General features: G+C 39.8%; 2 protein-coding genes across 2 annotated transcripts in view; one reads left to right on the forward strand and one right to left on the reverse strand.

Moving 5' to 3' along the window:
- The window catches only part of SEL1L3 (SEL1L family member 3), a 58,752-nt gene extending 38,188 nt beyond the window's left edge, over positions 1–20,564 (reverse strand). The window contains exons 1-6 of the mRNA XM_063457852.1: positions 20,366–20,564; positions 14,982–15,537; positions 8,528–8,657; positions 6,829–6,950; positions 5,288–5,403; positions 4,072–4,130 (exon numbers count right to left, since the gene is read on the reverse strand). Of these exons, the coding sequence (XP_063313922.1) occupies positions 4,072–4,130; positions 5,288–5,403; positions 6,829–6,950; positions 8,528–8,657; positions 14,982–15,537; positions 20,366–20,425 (1,043 nt within the window). The 5' untranslated portion in view covers positions 20,426–20,564. The remainder of the gene's footprint in view (positions 1–4,071; positions 4,131–5,287; positions 5,404–6,828; positions 6,951–8,527; positions 8,658–14,981; positions 15,538–20,365) is intronic.
- Positions 20,565–22,077: 1,513 nt separating this feature from the next.
- Positions 22,078–25,954, forward strand: SMIM20 (small integral membrane protein 20). Its single transcript, XM_063459902.1, has 3 exons — positions 22,078–22,251; positions 24,714–24,770; positions 25,799–25,954. The coding sequence occupies exons 1-3, from the start codon at positions 22,143–22,145 to the stop codon at positions 25,840–25,842; spliced, it is 210 nt and encodes a 69-aa protein (XP_063315972.1). The 5' UTR covers positions 22,078–22,142; the 3' UTR covers positions 25,843–25,954.
- Positions 25,955–27,720: the final 1,766 nt, after the last annotated feature.

Raw genomic sequence — 27,720 nt, forward strand, 5'->3', positions numbered from 1 at the left:
ATAACTCTAACTTCCCACCGGGAATAGACCCGAGGGCATTCAAAGACCTACTTCGGGAACCACTGCCCAGACTTATGCACACACTCACACCGGAGGGCCCTAGGACGCTAAACGATCTGCGGGGGCAACCTGAGCACACCCTTATGACACATCTCAAATACAGACAGATAAGGAGTTACATAGCATCCCTCCCGCAAGGCCCAATACTGACGAGGGCGACTACCACATCCGAGAATATATGCCTAGACTCCGGTCCGTTGGCACACGGGGTATCCATCATATACAACATGCTTCTCACACTCACACCAACGGAACAACCGAGATTCATGGGGAAGTGGGAAAAGGCCCTAGGTCACTCATTAGACAAAGGAGATTGGGAGAAGATATGCTATCTAACACATCATTGCTCCAGTTATAGCAGAACCCAAGAAACAGCCTATAAATTACTGACTCAATGGTATTACACTCCTGCGTCATTACATGAACGAATCACAACTCACCCCTCCCACTGCTGGCGGTGTGAGGAGGGACATGGCACTCTCATACACATTTGGTGGGAGTGTCATAAGATAACCCCATACTGGAGAGCAATACATAAAATAATCTGCCAATACACAGACGACCCGCCACCATTCCAACCGGCAGCTATGCTGCTACATCATACCCAAACCCCCAGGTCCGCATATAAGAAATCACTCACTATCCGCATACTGAACATAGCGAAGGCACTGATACCTCTATATTGGAAACAGACAGTCGCACCCCCACTAAAGGTATGGTTTACACACATGGAGGAATTGCGGTCCTTGGAAGAACTCCATAACTCAGCAAACGACACCTACCAAAAATACCTCAACACATGGACGCACTGGATACTAAAGACTAACACCCCAGTCTTTAACGACCTGCTCTCAACACCAATAAACACCTAATACAGAGGCACCACACATCAACCCCAGCAGACATGTACTAGGACTGCCAATTACAACATACACCAGGTTAGGGGACCTGGAGGACGTCCCAACCCCGCATGCACCACAAATGCCAGGGACGCTACTACAGGCGTCACTTAGACAGGCATGAATCCAGCCTCAGGAGGGAGGTTGGAGGGAGGAGGTAGAATACCCACAAGGGGGCCCTGATTAGACCCCCAAGACGACGGGGTGGTCGATACGACCCCTACATTCATGATACAAAATACTCAAAGGTAAAAGACATGCGAGAACTATGGAGAAACGGAGCGGAACTGGCAGAGGCCACGGCTGCCTTAGGGCCTACCACACACCACATTTACACGCGATAACACGACACACATAAGTCAACACACAGACACAATGAGAGAGACACGGGAAACAATAGACACGGTGGATCCACGAATCCACACACAAGAATACGGAAGGTACAAATTACTGTAGGTATTGAGCACACATTACCTATATGTATGTACAAAATGAGCACGATATTTGGATATTTGATAGACAACTGCAAAAATGTATTCAATAATGGACCTGCGAGTCCTCGGTAAGAAGGGGCACATGTGTCCGTGTCACTTTGTGAATATACGCTACTGATGCTAATGATACCATAAGTTATTGACAGGACCTGCGAGTCCCAACATATATTTCCTTGCTTATTGATAAACTTGAAAATGACAAATAAAAATCATATTTACAAAAAAAAAAAAAGAGTCTGGGCACACACCGTGGAATTAAGCAACTTTTAATGGGAACAAGCAAAAAGACAACATTGCAACTCCATCCCAGTATCAAGTAAAAAAAAAAATATTAGCGTCATCGATATCTGATCCTCAAAGACCTTATGCCGAAATGAATGGTGCTGCTAACTGAACATTGGATTTTTTAATTGAATGGAATGTTCCATTTTGGAACAGAAACCAGGAAGGAAATCCTGCTATGTAGACAAAAGTATTTAAAGGATTAAGTCTATCAAGTTTAGTCTTTCAAATGTCTTTGTTCTGCTATTGATACAAAAGAATGAAAAAAAAAATCCACACTATTCCTCTTGAATATAAAAAGTACAATAGTATGAAATCTCTTTAATTAATTAGTAGACTGGTTAAATTTTTAGCATAACCACTTCTATTCGGCTTCCTGTCCGCTTTGCGATTCTCCGACCCTGATATTAGAGATACAGCAACATGCGTAAACATTATCTACACAACACCTATTCTACGCTATTACTCTCGAGCAAACACTTGCTAAAGTTCGTAGATTGGTATGATATATGAGAGTTCAAAAACAAATTCTTTACCACTTTATATTTAAAAGGAAACTGCCACTTGTGGAAATTATATCATTGAATAAAACAGAAAGACACCAATAACGTGTGGTATTCTTTTCTTTCATTAAATGCTCTGTTTTCTTTTTTCAATATGAAAGTTTATTGAAGTTTTTTGTTTTATACATCACAGACAGAAGTGTTGACCAAATACAGTCAACCATTTCCAAATGAGCTACAGCATTGCTCATGAAAACGTACTTTCATTGTTATTTAGTTACAAAAGAAAAAACTATACCGGATTCTGTCCATGACGTTAACTGAACAGAAATATTAAAGTGGGTAGTGATGAATACAGAGGAAAATAAGGAAATAAAAGAAGAGTCGTGAGTGGTAGTGAAGTGATTCCCCAAATTTTGTGGGTGGCTCTAAAAAACATGATTTTGAGTTACCTATCGCTAGTTTCCTTTCTTTTGTTTCAACCTTCTGGTCAAATCTAATAATATGTGTTGTGATGTCTGCCTTGTTTGGTAATTGGGGACTAGGATTTCAAAATGCGAACCATGTGTTACTACTTGTGGTGGGTTTGTTATGTTTTGTTGACTTGAGTAGAACAAAATCCCACAACTTGCATGCTTCTTTTGTGGCCGTATTGTTATGGAGTTGAGTTGTTGCCATTTTTTCATACGAGCAGTTGATCGGTATTTAATGTATCATATCTCTGCAGAATGGGATCATTTGTGATGCCCAGTGTCTGACTATCCGTAACAGATCCGCAATTAGCACTTGGTATGTTATTTATTTATTTATTTTTACTTTGTTGGACAGCTGACTCGGAAAGAGCAATAATATAAAAGATTCTATTGAAGGGGCGTGTATGTTATTTGTTGCTGCTTTAAGTTGGTTGGTTATCCTGTCCCAGTAAGGTTTGATTTTCGGTTTTGACCACCAGATGTGTAGCAATGTTCCAACATCCCCGCAATAATCTCTAGAATTTATTGCTTGGTATATTTTGGACCATTAGTATGGCTCTTTTTCTGTTTTCTTTTAAATGTAATTGAAAAATTGAGTAATTCACGTCACAATCCAGCGTGATCAGGGCACCGCTAGGCACATGATGACAGAAAGGCCAAGATGGAGGCACTCTGGTCCAGGATGAATGTACAGATTTGTAGATTTCATTGTGCTCTGTCACAAACACATATTTTTGTAAACATACAAGGTTATTTACTTAAGTGAGAATTTAAGGTGAATTCAATGTGAATTTCAAATTGAAGGCCTGTGCAGCGGAATGGAAAGCATAGTAAACTTAGTTTGACGTTAAATTTGAAATTAACTTTGAATTCTATCTTAAGTGGATAACCCTAACGGTGTACAACTAAAGATAAAGTTAAAACTCCTGGGAAGTGACATTATCTTTAATAATAACACCAGCTGTTGAAGTTTGAAGTTAAATCTATACATTGTATAGAAATATTGTATGATTGTGCTCCTGATTTCATCCACCTGCGTGCTACACAATAATGACAACCCTCCCCCACCACCAGTAGTCAGCCACATGCGAACCATTGTGAAACAGAGCGGCAGGTTATAGGGTCCTTTTATTAAGGAGCAAAATAGAGGCCAAAATGTAATTGTTAGTTATGTATTTATGTGTGCTGCACTTTTCTACCCCTGCAATGCCCTGCTGCATGGTGCCCTATTCAGTTCTTGGCCACTGTGTCTCCTTCAGGTAGCAGTCTAGAGAGCAGGGGAGATCTCCTGGCAATACATTAATACACTTATTTGTAAATTTGTTGAAAAATAACATGTAACTAGTTATTGGTTTCTTACTTGAAGGTTTGATGACTATTACGTTGCAGGTCTGTTCCTGTATGTGTTGCCATCATTATCTAAAAAGAGTAAAAAAAAAAAAAGAATATAAATACATTAAAGGGGGAAAAAATAATAATAAAAGGAGAAAGATGTTTAAACCAGCTACATTTTAAAAATGTAGTACATGCTTAAAGGAATGTCCCCTGATTAACCATGTCTGTGTAACATGACATGTGACACGGCACATGTGTAACTGCAGACATCCCCTTCAGGTAATTATAGAAAGTTAATCTACACATTATGCTGGAAAAATTCCCCCAAAAATGTAGATTTAAAGCTATTTTTACTTAAAGCAAGTTTCCACATCTACCATAATGGCTTTAATAATTGCTTCGAGCAGATAACAGGTGCTTCCCTCTTTTGTGCAGCATCACACAATGCCTAGAGTGCAGGTGACCTCTCTAGACAATGTGAAATGCTAGCATGTTATAGGCACAAAAAAACTAAAATAAAAAAAATAGATTAGTTCAACTTCACCTGTTAGTATTGCCAATGCAATTGCCAATTTTTTTTTTGCATAACAAATAGACCTTATGACAGATCCAGCTGATCTGTACATGTATAAATAGGTTTATATTTCTGACTCCTGACAAGAGATGTAAGGGGAAAGAAAACTCTATGTCCATATGCAAGGTAGGGGCGTTACACTACTATAGTATACTTTGTACCTGTGCAAATGCATGCACTCCTCCCTCTTAACAGCAAAGGATCAAGTGTTAAACCCTTACAAGGGGTGGAGAATCAGTCTGTTGCCACTGGTGAATGCATCACGCCTTTAAATCCTATTAACTCAGTTCATGACAATTGAGGTGCTATAACTATCATAATACATATGTAACACAACATTTGCATTACTTCTCCTGGAGTGGTTAAAGCCCCAGGAGATAGCTCTTTTCCATGTTGTGGCTGAGAATAGCATATTCAGCTCTGATATGTAAAAGGAAGTTTGGCAAACCAGGCAATAGACTAGTAATATTAAATATAATATAATTTACTCAGAGGAACATTGAAAAGTGTTTGGCATGAAAATGGATTTAAAAAAAAACCCCAATAAAACCCCCCAAAAAACAAATATAAAAAAGAATATATTAGTGAAACTAAATAAACTTAAATCCAAACAATATAAAAAAGCAAGTAGTTAACGTATTAATAAAAATATAAGACAATGCAATACCTTTCTTCCGTAAACGGTCATGTCAAGCCGAAACCACTCATAGAGAGGAATCTGGAGATTGGCCAACATGGCTACATCGACTCCAGTAACAAGTTGTACCTGAACATGAACTTGACCTGGTACAATAGAAGAATAGGTAAATACCATTACACATTTTTAAATAAACTGCATAACATAAATATATAAATATATTTCTTTATATATATAGAGTTACTATAACACTTTTGAGAGGGGGAGTCCCCCCCCCCCCCTCAATTTCCAGTAATTCCTACAAATAAAAGGTTTCACTCTACGAGAAGCCTGTGATTCGACCAGTTCCCCGGTTCAGAGTGCATGCGTGCACAGAGGGAGGCGGGAGGGAGCGCGATGTGGATTGGTGGATGGGAGGGGAGAGTTAGCTTCCACTTTCACGCACTCAGACTTGCAAGGGTAAGATTTTCACAGCTGTCAGCAGTGTGCAGCCGTGCTGATGACAGATGTTAAATATGCACAGAATTGACATTAGGCAGCCCGGAACAATGTTTTTTTAGCTGCCTAAGTCATGTGTGGTAGGGTGCAACTAGCCCCCATCACACAATGACAAAATATCTGTATGTGCTATGTTTCAAGCAGAAACACTGCGCATACTGACTCGTACCGCCATTACAAATTCAAATCATTGAGGTAGTCATGGTGCTTGGAGTAATGCTTTAAATTTGTTCTGTAATCAGATATTATCTCTGTATTCCGTGTAGCTTTTGTTGTTGATTATCAATGTATTGTTAATTCTCTTCAACAATTGTAACTGAATATTCAATTTTTGCAGAAATGGCATAAAACACCATCAGGCAGTTTGCAACAGTGTTTCTTAAAACAGGAACTGGCACTTTGAAAGTAATAGTACATCCTAATGTCCAGCTAAAAGTTTGCTATCAGCGTCCTTATCAATACTGGCATCATGTGAGTTACCAAAGTCGGAATAAGCAGGATCAGCATGAGGGCATGCAAATTACACAAGCGCAAAGGGGTGTGCCAACATGGCGTATCTGACAGCCAAATTGGTAGAATGCTAAGGAATTGCTCACACTGCACTTTATGTGGAATTGTACCTGGTCTCCCCAAAACCGAGTGGGAGAGAGGCTCAACATGGAATTAGAGTGAATTTTACTTTTGAGTAATCATGCTGAAAAATGTAAGAAACTTATTATGGCGGAATTAAAGTGGACAAATTGTTTGCACTCCATGAGCCCAAAAGAACTCATTGAATAATTAGAACACATGTAGAAGATAGTCTCAACTTTTTAAACTATATTCCACAAATATATTCGCACTGCTGGAACATCCCATGCAATAGTTCAGAAATGAGTTAATCAGTGACACTGAAGCTTCATAGAAATATTTGTAGTGCTAAGAAAGTTATTATCTAATTTAAACATTATATAACAAAATCACGTATTACTCCAAGAGTAGTGTAAGTGAAACATTTTCAGTTTAACAAAAAAAAAAAAAAAAAGATCATGGTTATCACATACCTCCAGCTTTAAAAAGAATCGTTTACTTGCCTTTTTCATTTAGAAACAACAAGGGGGTGGTGTACATTTTTTTAGAATCAACGTGGTGGATGATTCCACATTCCTTGCTAGGGCAAAAATCTAACAAAAAGATCCAGGCTGAAAATGTAAATCTGCACACAAAAAAAAAAGAAAAACAAATTAAATTTAATTAACATGACCATTTTTATTTATTTCATGAAATATATGTCTTAATTTGGACTACAACGGAATGGGCATGCAGGCCGAAAACATAAATAATGAGCAGATTAATGGGTCTTAGCACTATAATAAATGTGCATGATTGTCAGAGTACCTTGTACCTACAGTCAGCTCTCTCACTACATTATAGCTGCAAGAATCATTGAGATCATTGCAGCTATAGGACAGCACCTAAGACCTATGAGTCAGTCAGGTGGAACTTTCAGATAAAGGGACACGAAAGTCACCCAGACCACTTCATCTCATTGAAGGGGTCTGGGTTCAGTGCCCCTGTCCTTTTAACCCTGCAATGTAAAACGTTACATGTTGTTATAAAGTTTAATGTTAACATTACAGAGTTAAATCCACCTCTAGCTGCTGTCTTCCTGACAGCCAGCAGAAGCGCTTCTGCTGCACTGACTGACTACAACTCGGTCACGTGATGCGTAAGTTTACAGGAACGCATTGAATACTATACCTTCCTATGGGGAAGCTTGGATGCGCACGTGGCACTTGCCGCACATGCGCATCAAGTCAACAATGCTTCTCGATGAGGAGCATTGGATCCATTGTACAGCGCTACGGAATTTGTTGGCGCTATATAAATAATAAAATAATAATAATAATAATAATTGGACTATTGCTGGATGAGGTCATGCCTCCTTAATGATGTTACAGGAAGCGGAGAGGTGAGCAGCACGGAGGGAGCCTTTGCGCTGAAAAATTGCGAGTGGAAGTTTTATTAATTATTCATTGTATTTATTAACTTTTATTGGACATGTGAAGGCGAACCTGCAAATAAGTAGGGACAGGGGCACTATAGAGTTAGGAATACAGGATTGCATTCCTAATGGTATAGTGCTCCTTTAAAGGCTACTGTGTTAATTTTTGCCGTATTGTATGTGCAGTATGCATTTAACGAACACACAATTTGGACTAAGCTCCTTCTCTTCCCTGGAAAGAGAAACAAAAGTAAATATGTACAAAAACGATACCTGGCACTAATATTAAAGGAACACTAGAGATTTATATAAAATAAATTTGTTTATAATGCTGCACTGCTGGGGAGTTTCCTTTGCCCCAAACCTCCTGTAAAATATAAATATATATATATATATATATATATATATATATTTATAAACTTTAGTGAGAAGGCTTTTGCCCCAATTCTGTTCCATTCTCTGGAAGTTCAATAAGACTGCTGATATACCAATCTTATCTGATGCTTCGCATATGGAAAAATTGGGACACAGCCGCATCTGACAATACTTGTCAATGAGAAGCACTGAATTTGTGATCACTGAGTAAGTGATCAGGAAAAGCACCCTTTCACCTGTCTGATTGTCACTTTACAAAAAGTGAAAAAGAGTGAGCACGTTGAGCTACTATTGTGGTTTGGAGTTATCACTAGGGGGTTAATTCGCTAGGAAGTGAGTTTACAATTGAGTTGCAAACTTTAGGATAAAAGTCAGTTTGGAAAGAGAAACAGATTGAATATGGAAGTTCTTACTTTGCATTATTGTCCGTGAGCTGCTGTCTTCTTAACTCCAGCTCCCTGTTCCTAAATCTATCGAACATCATGATAATGCCATTGTGCTCACTGCTGGATGCAAGTGGAAAATCAAGCACTTTCACTGCATCTAAAGAGATAAATGAATGAAGATAACCAACCCAAATTAACCCTATGCATTACAGTATCAGTTAATGTTGTGATGCGCCATTATATAGTATCTTGGTATATTTATCTAGCGAGAACATGGCGAGTTGAAAGCTTTTTTTTTATCAGAGAATCATTCATTCCAAGATAAAATAGCAAATATCTTTGAGAAAATACAACAAGATTCCTCTAGTTCTACATAGTACCAACCATAAAAACATCATCCTGCTAAAAAGTGTCAAAGGAATGGCAAGTTCATCTGGTACATAAGAGGAACAATGTCCCCTCCCATCTATATGGTTCTTCTGCTATAAAATAGCACCATCACCCCTTACAGAGTATGCCCTCAAAATATATGTGGGGTGATGGCATCTCGCATAGCATTGCACTGTAATAAAAATCTGACAATACACACGTCTAAATCGTCTGTCACATAAAATAGGCAACATTTTATAAAAGCCAACACAAACTAAAGAACAATTATAATCCAAATGTTGCAGGCCAAAAAAAACAAAGTCCCTAAAACGCGCACACAGAGGGACTTTGTTTTTTACCTGCAACATGTGGATTATATGGGAAGCTCTGTATTGCATGCTGATGCACATGTGGCAAGCTGTGATGGTGCAGTCTGCATAATAAAAGTGCAGGAATGCAGAACGATATAGTTTGTTGGTTGTAACTTTTAGGTAAAGGAATCAATGTTTACTATATCTGCTGCCCCTAAGTGGACTTTGCAATCCATGCATTTTATGTATATGTAGAAAGTTACTGATCAACGTTCTAAATGTGCAACAGTCACCAAGAAAACCAATTATAGGGGAAAGTTTTAAAGTGGACAATAGAGATGTCGCGAACATAAAATTTTCCGTTCGCAAACGGCGAACGCGAATTTCCGCAAATGTTCGGCGAACGGGCGAACCGCCATAGACTTCAATAGGCAGGCGAATTTTAAAACCCACAGGGACTCTTTCTGGCCACAATAGTGATGGAAAAGTTGTTTTAAGGGGACTAACACCTGGACTGTGGCATGCCAGAGGGGGGATCCATGGCAAAACTCCCATGGAAAATTACATAGTTGATGCAGAGTCTGGTTTTAATCCATAAAGGGCATAAATCACCTAACATTCCTAAAATGTTTGAAATAACGTGCTTTAAAACATCAGGTATGATGTTGTATTGATCAGGTAGTGTAAGGGTAACGCCCGCTTCACAGTGACAGACCAAACTCCCCGTTTAACGCACCGCAAACAGTCCATTTGCACAACCGCAAACTCCCCATTTGCACAAGGTTGGATACCAAGCTAGCCATGTCCCGTTCCTTGTCCTCACTGATGTCATTGAAGGTCTCTTCCTCCACCCAGCCACGTACAAAACCAAGGGTCCCCGAAAGGTGACAACAAGCCCCCTGGGACGCCTGCTATGTTTGGTCTTCCACCTCCTCAAAGCCACTTTCCTCCTCTGACTCCTCTTCTTCAGACTCCTCTCTCTGCGTTGCCTCTCTCTGCGTTATTATAAGGTGTGTTAAGTAGTACTATTCTTATCAGTTTAATCCCTGTTACGTCCCCTATCAGGGGACGTGTATATGGCATCGATTTTAGGAACCGGGAGTTGGAAAAAGATGCTTGGTTGGTCCTCCTACTTCAAATTTGGGGCACTGCGCGTGTAATCTAACGTGCCACCAGATAGGAGTGGTTTGTTAAGTAGTACTATTCTTATCAGTTTAATCCCTGTTACGTCCCCTATCAGGGGACGTGTATATGGCATCGATTTTAGGAACCGGGAGATGGAAAAAGATGCTTGGTCGGTCCTCCTACTTCAAATTTAGGGCACTGCGCGTGCAATCTAATGTGCCACCAGATAGGAGTGGTGTGTTAAGTAGTACTATTCTTATCAGTTTAATCCCTGTTACGTCCCCCTCATCAGGCCTTTTTTAGTCGAATGTATAGCCCACTGTCAGTCCTTTCGGGATCCATCCCTCATTCATCTTAATAAAGGTGAGGTAATCTAGACTTTTTTGACCTAGGCGACTTCTCTTCTCAGTGACAATACCTCCTGCTGCACCGAAGGTCCTTTCTGACAGGACACTTGAAGCGGGGCAAGCCAGAAGTTCTATCGCAAATTGGGATAGCTCAGGCCACAGGTCAAGCCTGCACACCCAGTAGTCAAGGGGTTCATCGCTCCTCAGAGTGTCGATATCTGCAGTTAAGGTGAGGTAGTCTGCTACAAGTCGGTCGAGTCGTTCTCTGAGGGTGGACCCCGAAGGGCTGTGGCGATGCGTAGGACTTAAAAAGCTCCGCATGTCCTCCATCAACAACACGTCTGTAAAGCGTCCTGTCTTTGCCGGCGTGGTCGTGGGAGGAGGAGGATTACTTTCACCTCTTCCCCTGTTAGATTCCCGTTGTGCTGTGACATCACCCTTATACGCTGTGTAAAGCATACTATTTAATTTATTTTGCAACTGCTGCATCCTTTCCGACTTGCGGTAATTCGGTAACATTTCAGGCACTTTCTGCTTATACTGGCGGTCTGGTAGCGTGGACACCCAGTACAGGTCGTTCTCCTTCAGCCTTTTTATACGAGGGTCCCTCAACAGGCACGACAGCATGAAAGACCCCATTTGCACAAGGTTGGATGCCGAGCTACTCATGTTCCGTTCCTCATCCTCAGTGATCTCACTGAAGGTATGTTCTTCCCCCCAGCCACGTACAACACCACGGGTACCAGATAGGTGACAACGAGCAACCTGGGATGCCTGTTGTGGTTGGTCTTCCTCCTCCTCCTCCTCAAAGCCACATTCCTCCTCTGACTCCTCTTCCTCACAATCCTCTTCCAGCGTTGCCGCAGGTCCAGCAAGCGATGCTGATAAGGCTGTTTCTGGTGGTGATGGTGACCACAACTCTTCCTCTTCCTCTTCACGCTCATCTACGGCCTGATAGAGCACTCTTCGCAGGGCACGCTCCAGGAAGAAAACAAATGGTATGATGTCGCTGATGGTGCCTTCGGTGCGACTGACTAGGTTTGTCACCTCCTCAAAAGGACGCATGAGCCTACAGGCATTGCGCATGAGCGTCCAGTAACGTGGCAAAAAAATTCCCAGCTCCGCAGAGGCTGTCCTAGCACCCCGGTCATACAAATAGTCATTAACGGCTTTTTCTTGTTGGAGCAGGCAGTCGAACATTAGGAGTGTTGAATTCCAACGTGTCGGGCTGTCGCAAATTAAGCGCCTCACTGGCATGTTGTTTTGCCGCTGGATATCTGAAAAGTGCGCCATGCCCGTGTAGATACGCCTGAAATGGCCACACACCTTCCTGGCCTGCTTCAGGACGTCCTGTAAGCCTGGGTACTTATGCACAAAGCGTTGTACAATCAGATTACACACATGTGCCATGCGCGGCACATGTGTCAACTTGCCCAAATTCAATGCCGCCAACAAATTTCTTCCGTTGTCACAAACCACTTTGCCGATCTCCAGTTGGTGCGGAGTCAGCCACTGATCCACCTGTGCGTTCAGGGCAGACAGGAGTGCTGGTCCGGTGTGACTCTCTGCTTTCAGGCAAGTCAACCCCAAGACGGCGTGACACTGCCATATCCGGGATGTGGAATAGTACCTGGGGAGATGGGGGGGGTGCCGTTGATGTGGAGCAAGACGCAGCAGCAGAAGAGGACTCAGCCGAGGAGGTTATGGAAGAGGATGGAGTAGGAGGAGTAAAGGAGGTGGCAGCAGGACTGCCTGCAAGTGGTGGCAGTGTCACCAACTCCTCTGCAGAGCCACGCATTCCATGCTTGGCAGCCGTCAGCAGGTTTACCCAATGCGCAGTGTAGGTGATATACCTGCCCTGACCATGCTTTGCAGACCAGGTATCAGTGGTCAGATGGACCCTTGCCCCAACACTGTGTGCCAGTCATGCCATTACTTCCTTTTGCACAATCGAGTACAGGTTGGGGATTGCCTTTTGTGCAAAGAAATTTCGGCCGGGTACCTTCCACTGCGGTGTCCCAATAGCTACAAATTTTTGGAACGCCTCAGACTCCACCAGATTGTATGGTAAAAGCTGGCGGGCTAAGAGTTCAGACAAGCCAGCTGTCAGATGCCGGGCAAGGGGGTGACTGTGACATTGGCTTCTTACGCTCAAACATGTTCTTGACACACACCTGACTGTGGGCAGATGAGCAGGAACTGCTCAAGGCGAGAGACGGAGTGGTGGATGGTTGAGAGGGGGAAAGGAGGACAGCAGTGGTTGATGTGGCTTAAGATGCTGGACCAGGAGGAGGATGGCGGCTTTGAGTTTGTGTGCTGCTTGTACTCATCTCTTGATCCCATAGGTGTTTGTGATGTGCAATCATGTGCCTTCGCAAAGCAGTTGTACCTAGATGGGTGTTGGACTTCCCACGACTCAGTTTCTTTTGGCACAGGTTGCAAATGGCATCGCTGTTGTTAGAGGCAGACACACAAAAAAAATGCCACACTGCTGAGCTCTGCAATGACGGCATTCTGGTGGTGGCAACAGCATGCGTTGATTGGCATGCTGTCTGGCTGACCCCGGGTGCCGATGCATGCTGTCTGACTGTGCCACTAGCTCCTTGCGACGACCTCTCCCTGCTTCCAACTCGTCTCCTCCTCCTCTCTGTCTCCCCATGTTCTTCTTCTCTTCTAGCGGGCACCCACGTGACATCCACGGACGCATCGTCATCAACCGCTTCACTTGTATCTGACAACTCAGCAAAGGAAGCAGCAGTGGGTACAACATCATCATCATCATCACACCGTACGTCCATGTGTGTAATGCTGCCTGACTGAAACATATCCCTGTTATCTACATCATCTGGCAATAATGGTTGCGCATCACTCATTTCTTCCAACTGATGTGTAAATAACTCCTCTGACAGATCAAGTGAAGCGGCTGTGGTGCTAGTGTTGGTGGTGGCGGCAGGCGGACGAGTGGTAACTTGAGAGGTGCCCGAAGCTAAGCTGGAGGAGGATGGTGCGTTAAGGTTCCGAGAGGAAGCTGTAGAAGATTGGGTGTCCTGTGTTAGCCAGTCAACTATGTCCTCAGAACTTTTCGAGTTCAGGGTACGTGGCCTCTGAACACTGAGCATTATTCTAAGGCCAAAGGAAGTCACAGCACCACGACCACGACGGCCCCTGCGGGGTGGCCTGCCTCTGCCTGTCATTTTATTTTCAATTAGTGGTACTATGCGTGCAAGCTACCATGACAACAGATATGAGTGGCACTGGCAGAAGTTGGCAGAGTAGACGCTGTAGGCCTGACACACACGCTTGCAGACAACTAACTGCTATTCAATCTATTACAGTCAAAATTCTATTTTTTTAAATGTACACTACTGTTACACCAGATATGAGTTGTACTGGTGTGACACTGTGCCCTGGCAGGCCCTGAAATGCACACGCGTGAAGGAAACTGACTGCTATTATTTCACAGTCAAAAAAGGTTTTTTGTTTTTTTTTAAATGCAAGCTATTGTGACACCAGATATGAGTGGTGGCACTGGGCAAGTGTGCACAGTATACGCTGTGAGCCTGACACACACGCTGGCAGGCAGGCAACTGCAATTAGATTACACAGGAAAAAAAAAAAGCAGACTGATGTTCTAGCCCTAAAAAGGGCTTTTTGGGGTGCTGTCCTTACAGCAGAGATCAGATGAGTCCTTCAGGACTGTAGTGGACACTGAATACGCTAGCCTAGCTATCGATTTCCCTATTAAATCAGCAGCAGCTACACTGTCCCCCCTCTCACTAAGAATGCAGCGTCCGAATGAATCTAAAATGGATGCTGTCCAGGAGGTGGGAGGGTCTGCTGCTGATTGGCTGGAATGTGTCTGCTGACTGTGAGGTACAGGGTCAAAGTTTACTCAATGATGATGAATAGGGGGCGGACCGAACATCGCATATGTTCGCCTGCCGTGGCGAACGCGAACAAGCTATGTTCACCAGGAACTATTCGCCAGCGAACTATTCGGGACATCTCTAGTGGACAAATCACTATGGAAACTAATGGTATGTCCATGCTAAAAGCTTCACTGAATAGCTCTTTATACATAACCTCAATTTTACAGATGTCAAAACCACTTAAAGGCACACTGGCGCTTATAGAGAAAGAACAATTATGGAGAAATGTTCTTTAAGTGAAGCTATCAGCAGAAATATTCTTGTTTTCTAAAGGGATTCCTCCACCTTAAAACTATGCCTCAAATTGCTCTTTATACATTTTATTGCAAAGTTAATAAAAATCACTCCAGGAACAAATACATTATTGATTACATAAAACGGACGTTCATTTCATACCCACCAGTTTCATACGGGCAGGTAAAAAATGAGTGTTCTCTTTTCATCCATGTAACTTCAAAATACCATGATAAACATATCTGGTGGTCTCTGTAAGGACGTTGAAGAAGTGGAATTTGTTCTAACACAGCAAAGGTTTTCGCTGTCGCGTTTAAAATATTTTCGCTGTATTTTGCACCTGCTCTTACATTGTCATTGTGCACCACCCAGGCTCTGACAACCGAGTAATATACATCAATGGAGTTTCTGTAAAAATAGTCACTACGATAAACCGTGATGCTCGGAAACACCAAGCTCACTGTACGTGTCCGCGTCTCTCTGAGATATTTTTTGTTTTTCCAACGATTTTTGAACACTAGAATTCCTGTCTTGAATTCGGACGAAGCCATGATATCGACGTGGATCGTGCAAGGCCTGGTGCACATATATTCCACAGAAATGTCTGAGTCAGCAGCATATTTTGGCAAGTTGTGAAGCCTAACAAAATCCTCGTACAAAAATGGTTGCTTGGTTTCTTTGGAAATGGATGTGGTCTCCTTCGCGAAACACAGCAATGGAACCTGGAGAGAGAAAGCAATTTTAATTCGGTCTGTTTTAATATGCTATTGAATTGCTTAACGAGACAATGAATCCTTTGAATTTGAGGGTGAGATAATATATAGCCCTCAGGCACTGTAAAGGTTAAATGTTAAGCTGTTTAAATTGCATTACCATTACTGATTTTCTACTTAAATGCTGGTAATAAGATAGGCGTACACAAGGTGTGTGTAGGGAGTGTTCACGAACTCCGTACTGCTGGTCTAATCTGCATCAATTTTAGCTGTTCACTATTAGCCAGTGACTTTACATAAACTTTGTTGTCAAAGATCAGAATATTGATAACTTGTCCCTCATTTATAGCTTTGTATTTTTTAAGCAAAAACAAAATAATGTTTCAGTTTGGTAGGAACTAATAATATTGATTCATTGTTTAAAAAAAAAAAAAAAATCCCTTATGAAATATGTTACAAATGTGCTTCCCGAAGAATACATTTTGTTGAAACATAAACATAAAATCCTCAACTGCAATATTTTCTGGATTCTTATTAACTTTATTTTGCACATTTCATTCAGAACCAACTATGGTACAGATAGTATGAATGTTGTATTAGTTAAAGGGACAGTTTAGGCACCATAACAAAAAGTATTTTTTTTACATATCGTACAAATTAAATATTGTTTTAATTTATCATTACATTTAGTTTTCTTTTTCTAAATAAAAAAAATTAATGGTGTTTGGAAATGGAACCCCAACACCCATGATATTCTTCTATTATTTAAAACAATTAAAAAAAAAAATGTAAAGAAGAAAAAAAAGCGAGTTAAGACCCTACTTGCAAAAAGAAGGTAAAATGGATAAACTGGAAAAGGAATCTTCAGCTTGAATGAGTTGGTGAATTTTAGACTCGTCACCATGTATAAATACATTGCTAGCCATGTGAGTGCTGCATTGTTCTGATCACAGTAACATGTATGGAATGTTTAGCCAGCCACACTAACACCACTGTACATCAGGAATGACTGGCACCTGGGACAGGACATGGGGATTGCAGTAGTGCAGAGTGAAAACCTGGGCTCCAGTCATGTGTTTTTTTTTCTAGTGGCACAGAGGAGGTATGGTGCTAATGGCACAGGGGATGATTTGTGCTTGTCGCAAAAGAGATGGGCCAGGCTACTGGCATTAAAAAATTGTGATAGGGGCATCATTAAGGGGTTGTTACAGTAGCATAAGAAATTAACTGGGCTACTGGCATGGACAGTTGGGCTAGTGGCACAGAAGGACTCGCTACTTATAGGACTTGCAATTCTGAGCCATGGTTCAATGTGTTTGCTTTATTTTCCATTTACAATCACAGGGCAATGTATCGTTACATGACTTATATGACTTTATTATTCCTCTTGTTAATATTTATCCTATCGTTCACCAACACCCTTGTCTGACTCAACAGACTGCTCTCTTAACTACTATAAAGTATGCGTTCTCAGGATCTTGCTATCTACTGGAATGAATGACCTAATACCTGTATAATACCGTATAAGTCTGCCTAGTGGTGCTCAGTCTTTCTAAAGCAGCAAGGGCTGTTTTGTTGGATATACTATAAGACAATTTTCTCTACACATATCTCCTCTTTACAGGTGCCCAAGCATAGTCACCAAATGTTGCTATTTGTATTTTCATTAAAGGAACACTATAGTCACCTGAACAACTTTAGCTTAATGAAGCAGTTTTGGTGTATAGAACATGCCCCTGCAGCCTCACTGCTCAATCCTCTGCTATTTAGGAGTTAAATCCCTTTGTTTATTAACCCTAGTCACACCTCCCTGCATGTGACTTGCACAGCCTTCCATAAACACTTCCTGTAAAGAGAGCCCTATTTAGGCTTTCTTTATTGCAAGTTCTGTTTAATTAAGATTGTCTTATCCCCTGCTATGTTAATAGCTTGCTAGACACTGCAAGAGCCTCCTGTATGTGATTAAAGTTCAATTTAGAGATTGAGATACAATTGTTTAAGGTAAATTACATCTGTGTGAAAGTGAAACCATTTTTTTTTTCATGCAGGCTCTGTCAATCATAGCCAGGGGAGGTGTGGCTATGGCTGCATAAACAGAAACAAAGTGATTTAACTCCTAAATGACAGTGAATTGAGCCGTGAAATTGCAGGGGAATGATCTACACACTAAAACTGCTTTATTTAGCTAAAGTCATTTAGGTGACTATAGTGTTCCTTTAAGGGTGCCAAAACACTGGCAATCTCTCTACCAGGCACCTTACTTTTAAATGTAGAACTGGCACTCCTGATTTTTCATAACAATTGAACCCTTATGAAAAACTTCCTATACATGGCTTGGAGTTATATTGGAATTCAAGATTAATTCTGGATGAGTGTATACATGCCGCATACAGAAAAAGCAAAACATAGTAAAACACAGATATTGATTAATCTCTGCCGCCCTTGCGTTTTACTATCTGATGTGGCATGTGACAATTGATGGGAAAAGACAAGATTTAATCATGCTTTCCAATGGGGAAGTCTAATGCGCATGCGGCCATTTCCACGCATGCACATTAGGTATCCGTCATTGGATGATGGCGGCAGGGGAGGAGCCTGACCCAGCGCCGAAGGGACATCGGCGCTTGATTCAGGTAAGTGACTGAAGGGGTTTTAACCCTTCAGCTGCGCGGGAGGGGGAGTGCGAGGGAAGGGGGGACTTATTAAACCTATAGTGCTAGGAAAACGGCATTGTTTTCCTGGCACTATAGCATCCCTTTAAAAAATATTTTTTTTAGAAATGAAAGGAAAAATATGTTTTCTCAGTTTTGCGTTTAATAATTTCCACAAAATAAATGCAATTAAAGAAAAATAACTCAAAATAGATTCACCTGATTATTTAAATGGCCAACATGTCTAGCATTTCTATAATTTTTGGGAAATTATAGAACTAATATTGCAAGGAGTAAATTGTATTCTTTAGGCTAGACCTCTGCAAAATCTGGTATGCTGAGATTACCACTTTAAAAGTAGCCCCAGAATATAAAACTGAAACACAAATGTATATATTGTAGAAAGTAAATTCCCCATGAATATTTAACTAAGATCATTTTGACACTTTTCATTTAACCATTTCAGCACCAACCTCAATCTATTCTGTCAGTTATATTTAATTTTTGTGTTTTTCACACGTGTTTTATTTTCATAGGGAATTTCACAGACAAGAGCAGCATTGAGGCTGGATAACAGACTCTGCAGTTATGGTACAGGTAGTCCAAATATAAATATATTTTAAAAAATAAATATATATATATATATAAACATCACGGTCTAATTTTAAAGAGGAATTGATGGAGTGAGGTTTAGCGTTGCTTATTCATTGAGATGTAAATATTGGTCAGAATCACATGGAGAATGCCAAATGAATACTGCATGACTCTCCTAGATAAATACAATTGCAATACTTTGTTTCTTCATTTTAAAAATAAATAAATTCAAAATGGGGAACATCACACTGGGAAATCAAGACCAGAGTTTTCTGCGCTCCTGCCTTTAAAAAAGACTTCTTAATGGACTCCGAGAAGTCTGTGATTGGACAGGGGCATGCACAAGCAGGAGGCCTACAAGGATTCTCAATGAGAAGCACAGATGGGAAATTCTATGTCATGGTAAATGTGAGAAGGTTTACAGTTGCTGCAGATACAATATCTGCAGCTATTGAAATCAAGGTTTCATATAGTCCCAAAGAAAACATTAAAAAGGAATTACATGAATGCTTTGTACAGAGTAACTGAACACAATCCAACAGTATACCGAGGTACCTAAAAGCTCACTTATCAAGATGCTGAATGCCAGGCCCCTTTAATAATGCACAAATTAAGCTCACAGGCAATTAGCATAAAATGCACATCTTCACAGCCACAGTGGTTGTGAGCCACTCACTATAAGTGACTCTAAACCAAAACTGATACTTGTTAACTATACTTTTTTGAAGAAAAAAAAACAATATCTATATCTGACACCTGGTCATCACTAGAGTAAAATAATTATATATAGTAAGTCATTTACTTTAAGTGCTCACCCCAAGGCTATGCCGATAGCTCTGATGGTCAAGTTACCCTGTCACTCAATACAAGTGGTGTTCGTAATCCCTTTGTTTTGTGTGAAACTGAACCTAACATATATATTATATATATTTCTAGGTTATATGGGCTGTTACATACTTTCATATATTTAGCTGCAATGTTTATAAAATCAGAGTGTTATGGAATTACAATAAACATGTAACCTGCAGTTATGGGTCTGGCTTATATATGATGTATGTCCATCTATTCAGCTATCAAACAGATTAGAATATACTTCTCATGAAAAATGGATACACTATGACTTTAGGCAGTAAGACACCCTGTATGGAAATTATTGTTTAGCTTTCACTACGAGTTTCAATTGATAAAAGTATTTGTATTGCATTAAGAATTACAGATATCCCAGAACCAGGTTATACAGTAGCAGTCCAGTAATGGCCCTCCCTATAGTATACCTGTGTTACCTGAAAAGGTGAGTCAGGAAGAAAGGCAGATAGTAACAGACCTGCCCTGGGCACATATTACAGAGACTGTAGATTTGTGTTGGAGTGACAATGTATAATATAATACGTTGTTGCCATCTCAGACAGCAGTTGCAGCTCAGCAAGCTATTGGATCTGCATGGTTAAGCCCTGGGTAGATAGATATATTTAGGTCAGGCTGTCTGTGCTCCATGTAAGGCAGATGCAGTGTCTGACAGGGTGCCAAGCACATACAATACATGCCAGGTGAGGGGAACATGCAGACATTGACAAAGGGTATCACATTCTCACCATGCAAAGCAGGAAGAGAGGGGTTCTGGGGTCCAGCCAGTGTGTACAGGGGATCTCCATAGTCAGTGCTTCCCTCCTAAGACATGCACAGCCACACTTCTCTCTGTCTCAGTATTCTGCATAGAGGCGGGGACAGCCTGCCAGGTGGAAGGGGAGATTGACTGAGAGACGTGTATGTTTACTGAGGCAGGTGTCTCAGCCTCCTCCTCCTCCAGTCACAGGGATCCAGGGATGGTCAGTGCTCCTCCCCCTGCAAAGGAGATGTTTTAGAATGATAAAAACCTGTTTAGATGGGTGCTGAGAATGCATTAAACAGGAACTAGGGTGGTATAAATGCTTGAACTCTTTGTGTGCCAGTGTAGTTTTTAATATACTGTGCTTGTGAAGCCAGGCCAATGTTTACCATTTTTGCTACGTTTTACATTTTTTTTTTTTTTTTTTAAGCAGAACTGGCACTTGAGAGTGTTTTGCATAAACTGGTAGGTACTTAAAATTGCTAGGTGCTGTGCTTTAAAAAATATGCATTTGTTTTTTTAAGTTTTAATTTACACAGCTTGCCTGGCTGTCCTGGCACAGCGAGGGCATACCATGTAAATTAATTCAACCCCCATCCCTCCACTGTGCCAAAAGTGCGAGGATATACGTGTACATGGAACTAGGGAAGGAATGTCCATTGCCCAGGCATTTATGTGGTCATATAACACTTTTTAGACAGAAGATGGCGTACACATCAGCACTCTAAAAGCTACATGACAGCTGGTCACATAACAGTGGAATCTATTCTAACATGAGCAAAAAAAAATGTAATTAAGTTTCAATACATGTCATACAATTAAAAAAAAAACCTGAGAAGTGAACATTTGGTGACAGCTGTCCTTTAACTAAGATGATTTTGACACTTTTTAAATAATTTTGTCACCAACCTCTTCCAAATTTGCTGATTAGGTTTAATTTCCATGGCAGATGTCACAAAGTCAAACCATGTATGTCTCATTACAGTAAACACAGTCATTTCATTCTGCCACAGCCATGAGAACAGCCTGAATGTAGTTATAGTATCACATTGTAGGCATGCCAAGCTTTCCAATTCCCCATATTCACCAACTCATTTACCTGGCTTATGTCTCATTTCGGACAAAACAGAAGCCCAAAAGGGGACTTATCAACCTGCCATGACATATTGCATAGCTTGGGGCTTTTATATGGAGGCTTTTCAATTTGCCATTTCAATAGAAATTCTGCTGTAGTTATTGGTAAATTGGTTTAGTTGTAATAAATATTTATCAAAGGACATCACAATCCAGTACATGCCTGGCACAGTCAGGGCACACATCTGAGTTGGAGAAATGGTCTGATAATTTATTTTAGACAAAATTCTACTATTCATATTTGTGTTTACTACACTTCAAGATGAATTTCCACTAAAACTCGCTTAAAATGTAGCCTTTAGTACATATTTAACAAGCAAAAACAGAGAAAGAAAATAACACCTCTTTTACATTCTGTTGTAGTTCTAAAACATGCAATGTAATTATCATAGCAATGTATGTCTCTTGGTTCTATGGAACTCTGGCAACTTCTGCTTTATTTACATAATGTTAGCCATGAGTAAAGCAAGGGTGAGATTCCAGAACCTTGTGACGTCACCGAAAAGGGGACGGCTTTTATGGGTCTCTTTAAGCAGCCAATCATACACCGGTGAGGTTCTAAACACAGAGTGTCGATTACTTCCTGGTTGGAATCACGTGGTCTGTGCCCTCTGCAGCCATTGACAGACATGTCTAGAAATAGCAGAATAGTGCTCATTTTCGGGGGTTTTATCACTGCAGTGGCAGCAGCTTTTTACCCTATATATTTTTACCCTATGAAGCACATAGATGAATACAGTAAGTGGAATTGGGATGTATGTAAAGCAGCAGCAGCAGCAGCAGCAGCAGTGGTGGTGAAGGGCTTGGGTTGCACTGCATTATATAACCCCCTACTGCTGTTTGGGAGGGGGTTATTGTTATAATAATAATAGTAATAATAATATCTCCTGCTAAAAGAGCTGCATGGTCACTCTGAGTATGTACCAATAAATACAAAATATAGAATCCTGCACAGATTTTTTTTTCAATAGTTGTTTATATTTAAAATTGCATAACATCTTAAAACGTTACATCTTAATAATTTATATTAAATAACTGATACACCAGCATGTGTAATCTGTTTTCTGTAAGTGAACAAACTTCTCCTTTAAGGAGCTAAATTTAAAATATTGCCATCCAACCTCTAAAGGATGTAGTAATACAGATGAAGTTCGCTTCTTTTTCAGTGATGGAAGATAGCTTCTTGTTCATCTAACTTTTTTATTCATTCAAAATGTTTGTAAATATTATGAACTGTGCAATATAAATATTACTTGATTAATACAGTATTCATCTACAAACCATATTTTTACACATTTCTGATATAATAATGAAAACATTAAAATTGTTAATTATTCAGAAATCCGCATTAAATCGATGGTGCCACTTTGGTGATAGATTTTGATACGAAATGTGGTTTGGCTCAGGCCAAATGTCGTTGGATGATGTAGAGGGGCCCCAAGTGTATTGAAATCAATAGAATTTTGGGTGAGCCAAGATGGTTTTCATATAGGGAAACCTTGGTTACTTATTCAGAAATCCCCATTGAAATGCATTGAGTTAATGGTGCCACTTTGATGCCAGTTTTTAATCAAAATTGTGGTTTGGTTCACGCTAAATATTCTTGTATGACAAGAGGGGTCCCCAGTTTACAGAAATCAATGCCAACGTATCCAAGATGGATTTAGTTTAAATGGCATTGATTTGAAGGTGGCATCTTGATGCTTTAGAGGCGGAAGGTACAATGTACTAATTTACTGAAACAAGAGCCAATTTGAATGAGTGAAGTTAATTTATGTAGCTAATAACATTGATTATTCATTTTATTGTTTTCATTATTATTATATCAGAAATATGGCTTGCATATGAATACTGTATTAATCAAGTAATACTTATTTTGCAGAGTTCATAATATTTCCATACATTTTGAATGAATAAAAACGTTAGATTAATAAGAAGCTATCACTGAATAAGAAGCTAACTTCAACATCATGTAATAACAAAAAATGTAGAGTTCTATTTATCACAGTGTTTACTGCATAATTACTGTATTGTTAATAAAAAAAAAAAAAAGTGTGCTGTTTTTTTGTTTGTTTTTTTGGGCGGGGGGTGTGGAGGCAAGTTGTAAGAATATAAAAATATACAAAATAGAGCAAATAGCAATACAAAATAATTATATCAAGATATAGTCACAACCTCTTATAATACAGTACACTTTGTTAAATGTGGTCCAAAGAAATTTCTTTTTTTTTTCTTTCTAATAAAATTACATTAACTTAATAAAAGTCCACCCTCTATGCTGCTTCCCCTAACCTACAATTTTTTGTATTAGCTCAAAGTGATGCTGTCCGTGTCATTCCTTAGGTTTCTAGGAATTGTAGTTCATCTGCTGGCTTTGACCGTCAAAAGTTGACAATTGAACTGCAACTCCAAGAACTAATTCAATAAAAGTGATGAATAGTGAGCACCACAAATACAATTATCTATAGAACGCCAACTTATTCTGAAGCGCTGTACAATGCGTAAAACAAAACAAACATTTAATTCTAACAAAATCCATCACCAAATAAGCTTACAGTTTAAAGCCAAGTGAGCATCAAGAAATGCTAGCAAATTAATAGATTTTGAGTTTTGAGCTATAAAGGTATCCATTCAAATTTAATCAATTCAAATTGTTTTGTGTCAGTTCAAGTAGATTTATTTTTAATTCTATATCATTTCAACATCCATGACATAATTTGGTAATGTACCCGGGATTTTGATGACCATAGCAGCTTCACACATTGCTCTGTTTTTACACGCATTATGGTCTTCCATATAACAAGTTTAATAAATGAGACCTGTCTGGCTGCATGGATTAGCATGAAATGGTGGCACTATACCATTGTCTAAAATGGTGGAGCAGCAGTGACCACAACTACATTTTAGTTTCAACACACAGGAGCCTCCTAAAATGCTCACATTTATCTTCTAAAATAAATGTAGAAATGTAATCACACGTTGAAAAGAGCTGGTGATTAAATATGTCTAATAATAGCTTTGTTTTTTTTATATACCGTATATAATTGTTGTGGAATACTTTTGTTTTGAAGTAATGATATAGTAACTGGTAAATTACAAGCTATATATATCCTCATGCACATTTGTGTCAGTGTAGGAGCTGGAGAAGCTGTAAATATAACTGGAACTGATAATGTTTTCTTTTTTTTTTTTAAAACCAGAGAAAGAACAAGCTGTAAATCGGGCTGATGTGGTTCAGGAAGACGTGCAGCCAGTAGGTAAGTTGTTCTTGTATTTTTTCTTCTTAAAAAAAACAAAAAAAAAATAGTGAATTTTAGTATAAGTGATGCCTATCTATGTATGAAAGGGCTGTCACATACGTCGAGTGTCTCACTCACATATTTCTGAGCCACATATAGTTGGCTCAGACTTTAGAAAACTCTGTTAGATATCCTTCTGTTTGGTTCCTGGATTTCTCCTAGTTTGCAACCTCACCACTGTTTCCAAGTCTGTATTCAGGGTGGACACCAGATATATCCAATTGTAGTAATTCCCACACTATATTAGTAAAAAAAAAAAAACACAAGCAGAAAAAAAAGAGAATAAATAAATAAATGTAAAAGTTGAATGCACTGACTTGTTTCATAATGTCTATGAACAGTTTAAACTGTTGTCTTAAACAGCTATATCTCTTACTGATGGGATGTTGCTGGTATTTAAGTTTTGGACTGCCAATATGGGAAATGCTCTTTGGTGACAGCTGACCATCAATCTATCAATAATTTTCTCATCTTCGTTCTGAATACGTTTTTAAGGACCTGAAAGGTGTCTGTTTTGTCTCTGTCCTTGCCAACCATATACAATGAAAGATAATTGAATTTGCAATGCAGGTTTACCAGCTGCTTCTTCAGGAGTAGTTCCAGTCTATTGCTGACCAGACTGCTTTCGGTTAAAAGCTGTCCCCTTTTTTTTTTTTTTTTTTTGGACCTTGTAAAACATTACAGTTTGAGAAAAATGGCAAAGTTTAGGTTGGTATGATATCAGACTAACAGACACCACATGCACTTCCTTGTGAAAACCTTTGAAAAGGAAAAATGCTAAATACTATGAATGCTTTTCTGTGAGAATAATACATTTGGGATAGTGCCAATTTATTTTTTATTTGTGTTCCTTTAAAGAAGCACTTGTCATATGAGTGCTTTATACAAATTCTCTCTCTTGTCTTATCTGGGCATAATTTCTCTTCTAAGATTGTGTTTTATATTCATTTTCATCTACTTCAATTTTTTGTTTGTTTCTCCTTTAGGTCTGAAAGTATGGTCTGACCCATTCGCAGGAAGTAAAAAGTAATCTGCGTTACATAAAGACAAATCCTTTCCTCTAAATGCTAAATTATGGAAAATCCTTTTATTTTGTCTGCTTTTGTACAAAATATAAATAAAACAAGCACTTTGGTTTATTTGTTCTATCTTTATTATATGAACAGCATTACAATCGTGTGTGTGTGTATATATATATATATATACACACAAATGTAAAATAAAACAGAGCATCACATGGCAAAACAAGAAGCTAGCGCAAATAAATAAAAAGGTTCCTCTTGAAAACTCAAACACAAACACACATACGTATATGTATGCGTGTGTGTGTGTGTGTTTAAGAGTTTTCAAGAGGAACCTTTTTATTTATTTGCGCTAGCTTCTTGTTTTGCCATGTGATGCTCTGTTTTATTTTACATTTTATATTAAAGATTTAGAAAATGACTTCACAATCCTGTTTGGTCCAGACACAGCCGTAGCACATTATACAAATGAAAAGCAAGAGAAACATTGTTTAAGTCCTAAAAATGTTAATACTGACCTCAGGGCTCAAAATCTCCACTTGTCACTAACCAGTAAAGAGTGAAACTTTTGGGGGGCAGAGCCAGCGGCCATACTGCGAGATTCGAGCAAAAACGCCGATATTGAGCATTTAACACAGGAATTTTATCACCTACTGCACACAAAGCTGCTATATACCTCTCTGAAGGCATGGGGCATCGTAGTAAAAAAAAAAAAAATACAAACTTTGAAACAGAATGTGATGGCAGATAAGAACCATTTGGCCCATCTAGTCTGCCTAATTTTCTAAATACTTTATTAGTCCCTGGCCTTATCTTATAGTTAGGATAGCCTTATGCCTATCCCACACATGCTTAAACTCCTTTACTATGTTAACCTCTACCACTTCAGCTGGAAGGCTATTCCATGCATCCACTACCCTTTCAGTAAAGTAATACTCCCTGATATTATTTTTAAACCTTTTCCCCTCTAATTTAAGACTATGTGCTCTTGTTGTGGTAGTTTTTCTTCTTTTAAATCTAGTCTTCTTTTACTGTGTTGATTCCTTTTTATGTATTTAAAAGGTTCAATCAAATCACCCCTGTCTCGTCGTTCCTTTAACCTTTCCTTGGTTTATCGTACAATCCATGAACCAGTTTAGTAGCCCTTCTCTGAACTCTCTCTAAAGTATCAATATCGGTCTGGAGATACGGTCTCCAGTACTGCGTACAATACTCCAAGTGAGGTCTCACCAGTGTTCTGTACAAAGCTGATATACCCTCCTGCAACCGCCGACATTGGAGAGCTCCTGTGAAGGCCGAAATCAACCCGGAGGCCTGAAATGGCACCAATGTCAGACTGGCACTCATCCAGCGACGAGATCTCTGCTGACTGGGAGGGCTATGACATTAGGGTACCAATCAGACCCATGCTTCCACCACCAACGCCAGCTGCAAAACCTCCAGTCAGAGGATACGCTACTGAGCCTCCTAGACCAGTGCTCCCCAACCTTTTTATCGCCGCGGACCGGTAAACTTTGATAATTTTTCCGTGGCCCACTTGTTTTGATTTAATAAGACAAAAAAAAAAAGAGCACATATATTAAAAAAAACACACAGACACATACATAGAAAATCACAAACACAGTCACATAAAGACATAGACTCAAAATTGTTGGTTCAGGGTCCCACACATACTCAGACTGAATGTATATAGCATGTTCATGTGAGAGTTAATAAAAATGGGGTACATATGAGGGTATGTGACAGACAGGATAGGTAGGTAGTGTTACACCAGCAGACTAATGCTGATGTAACACCACCTATACTCAGCAGCTTCTTTCCCAGTCACAGACTGGGGGAGTTTCTGTGGCTGGGAACTCAAGGCTGTATTTCAGTCTCCTACCTAC

Source organism: Pelobates fuscus, chromosome 6 (genome assembly GCF_036172605.1).
Source record: "Pelobates fuscus isolate aPelFus1 chromosome 6, aPelFus1.pri, whole genome shotgun sequence".
Lineage (NCBI taxonomy): Eukaryota > Metazoa > Chordata > Amphibia > Anura > Pelobatidae > Pelobates > Pelobates fuscus.

Excerpts from the sequence above, each read along its gene's own strand:
- SMIM20 (XM_063459902.1), top strand. The coding sequence starts at position 22,143 with ATGTCTAGAAATAGCAGAATAGTGCTCATTTTCGGGGGTTTTATCACT. Across the intron at positions 22,252-24,713 it reads GAAGCACATAGATGAATACA|AGAAAGAACAAGCTGTAAAT; the intron begins GTAAGTGGAATT and ends TTTTAAAACCAG. Across the intron at positions 24,771-25,798 it reads GGAAGACGTGCAGCCAGTAG|GTCTGAAAGTATGGTCTGAC; the intron begins GTAAGTTGTTCT and ends TTTCTCCTTTAG.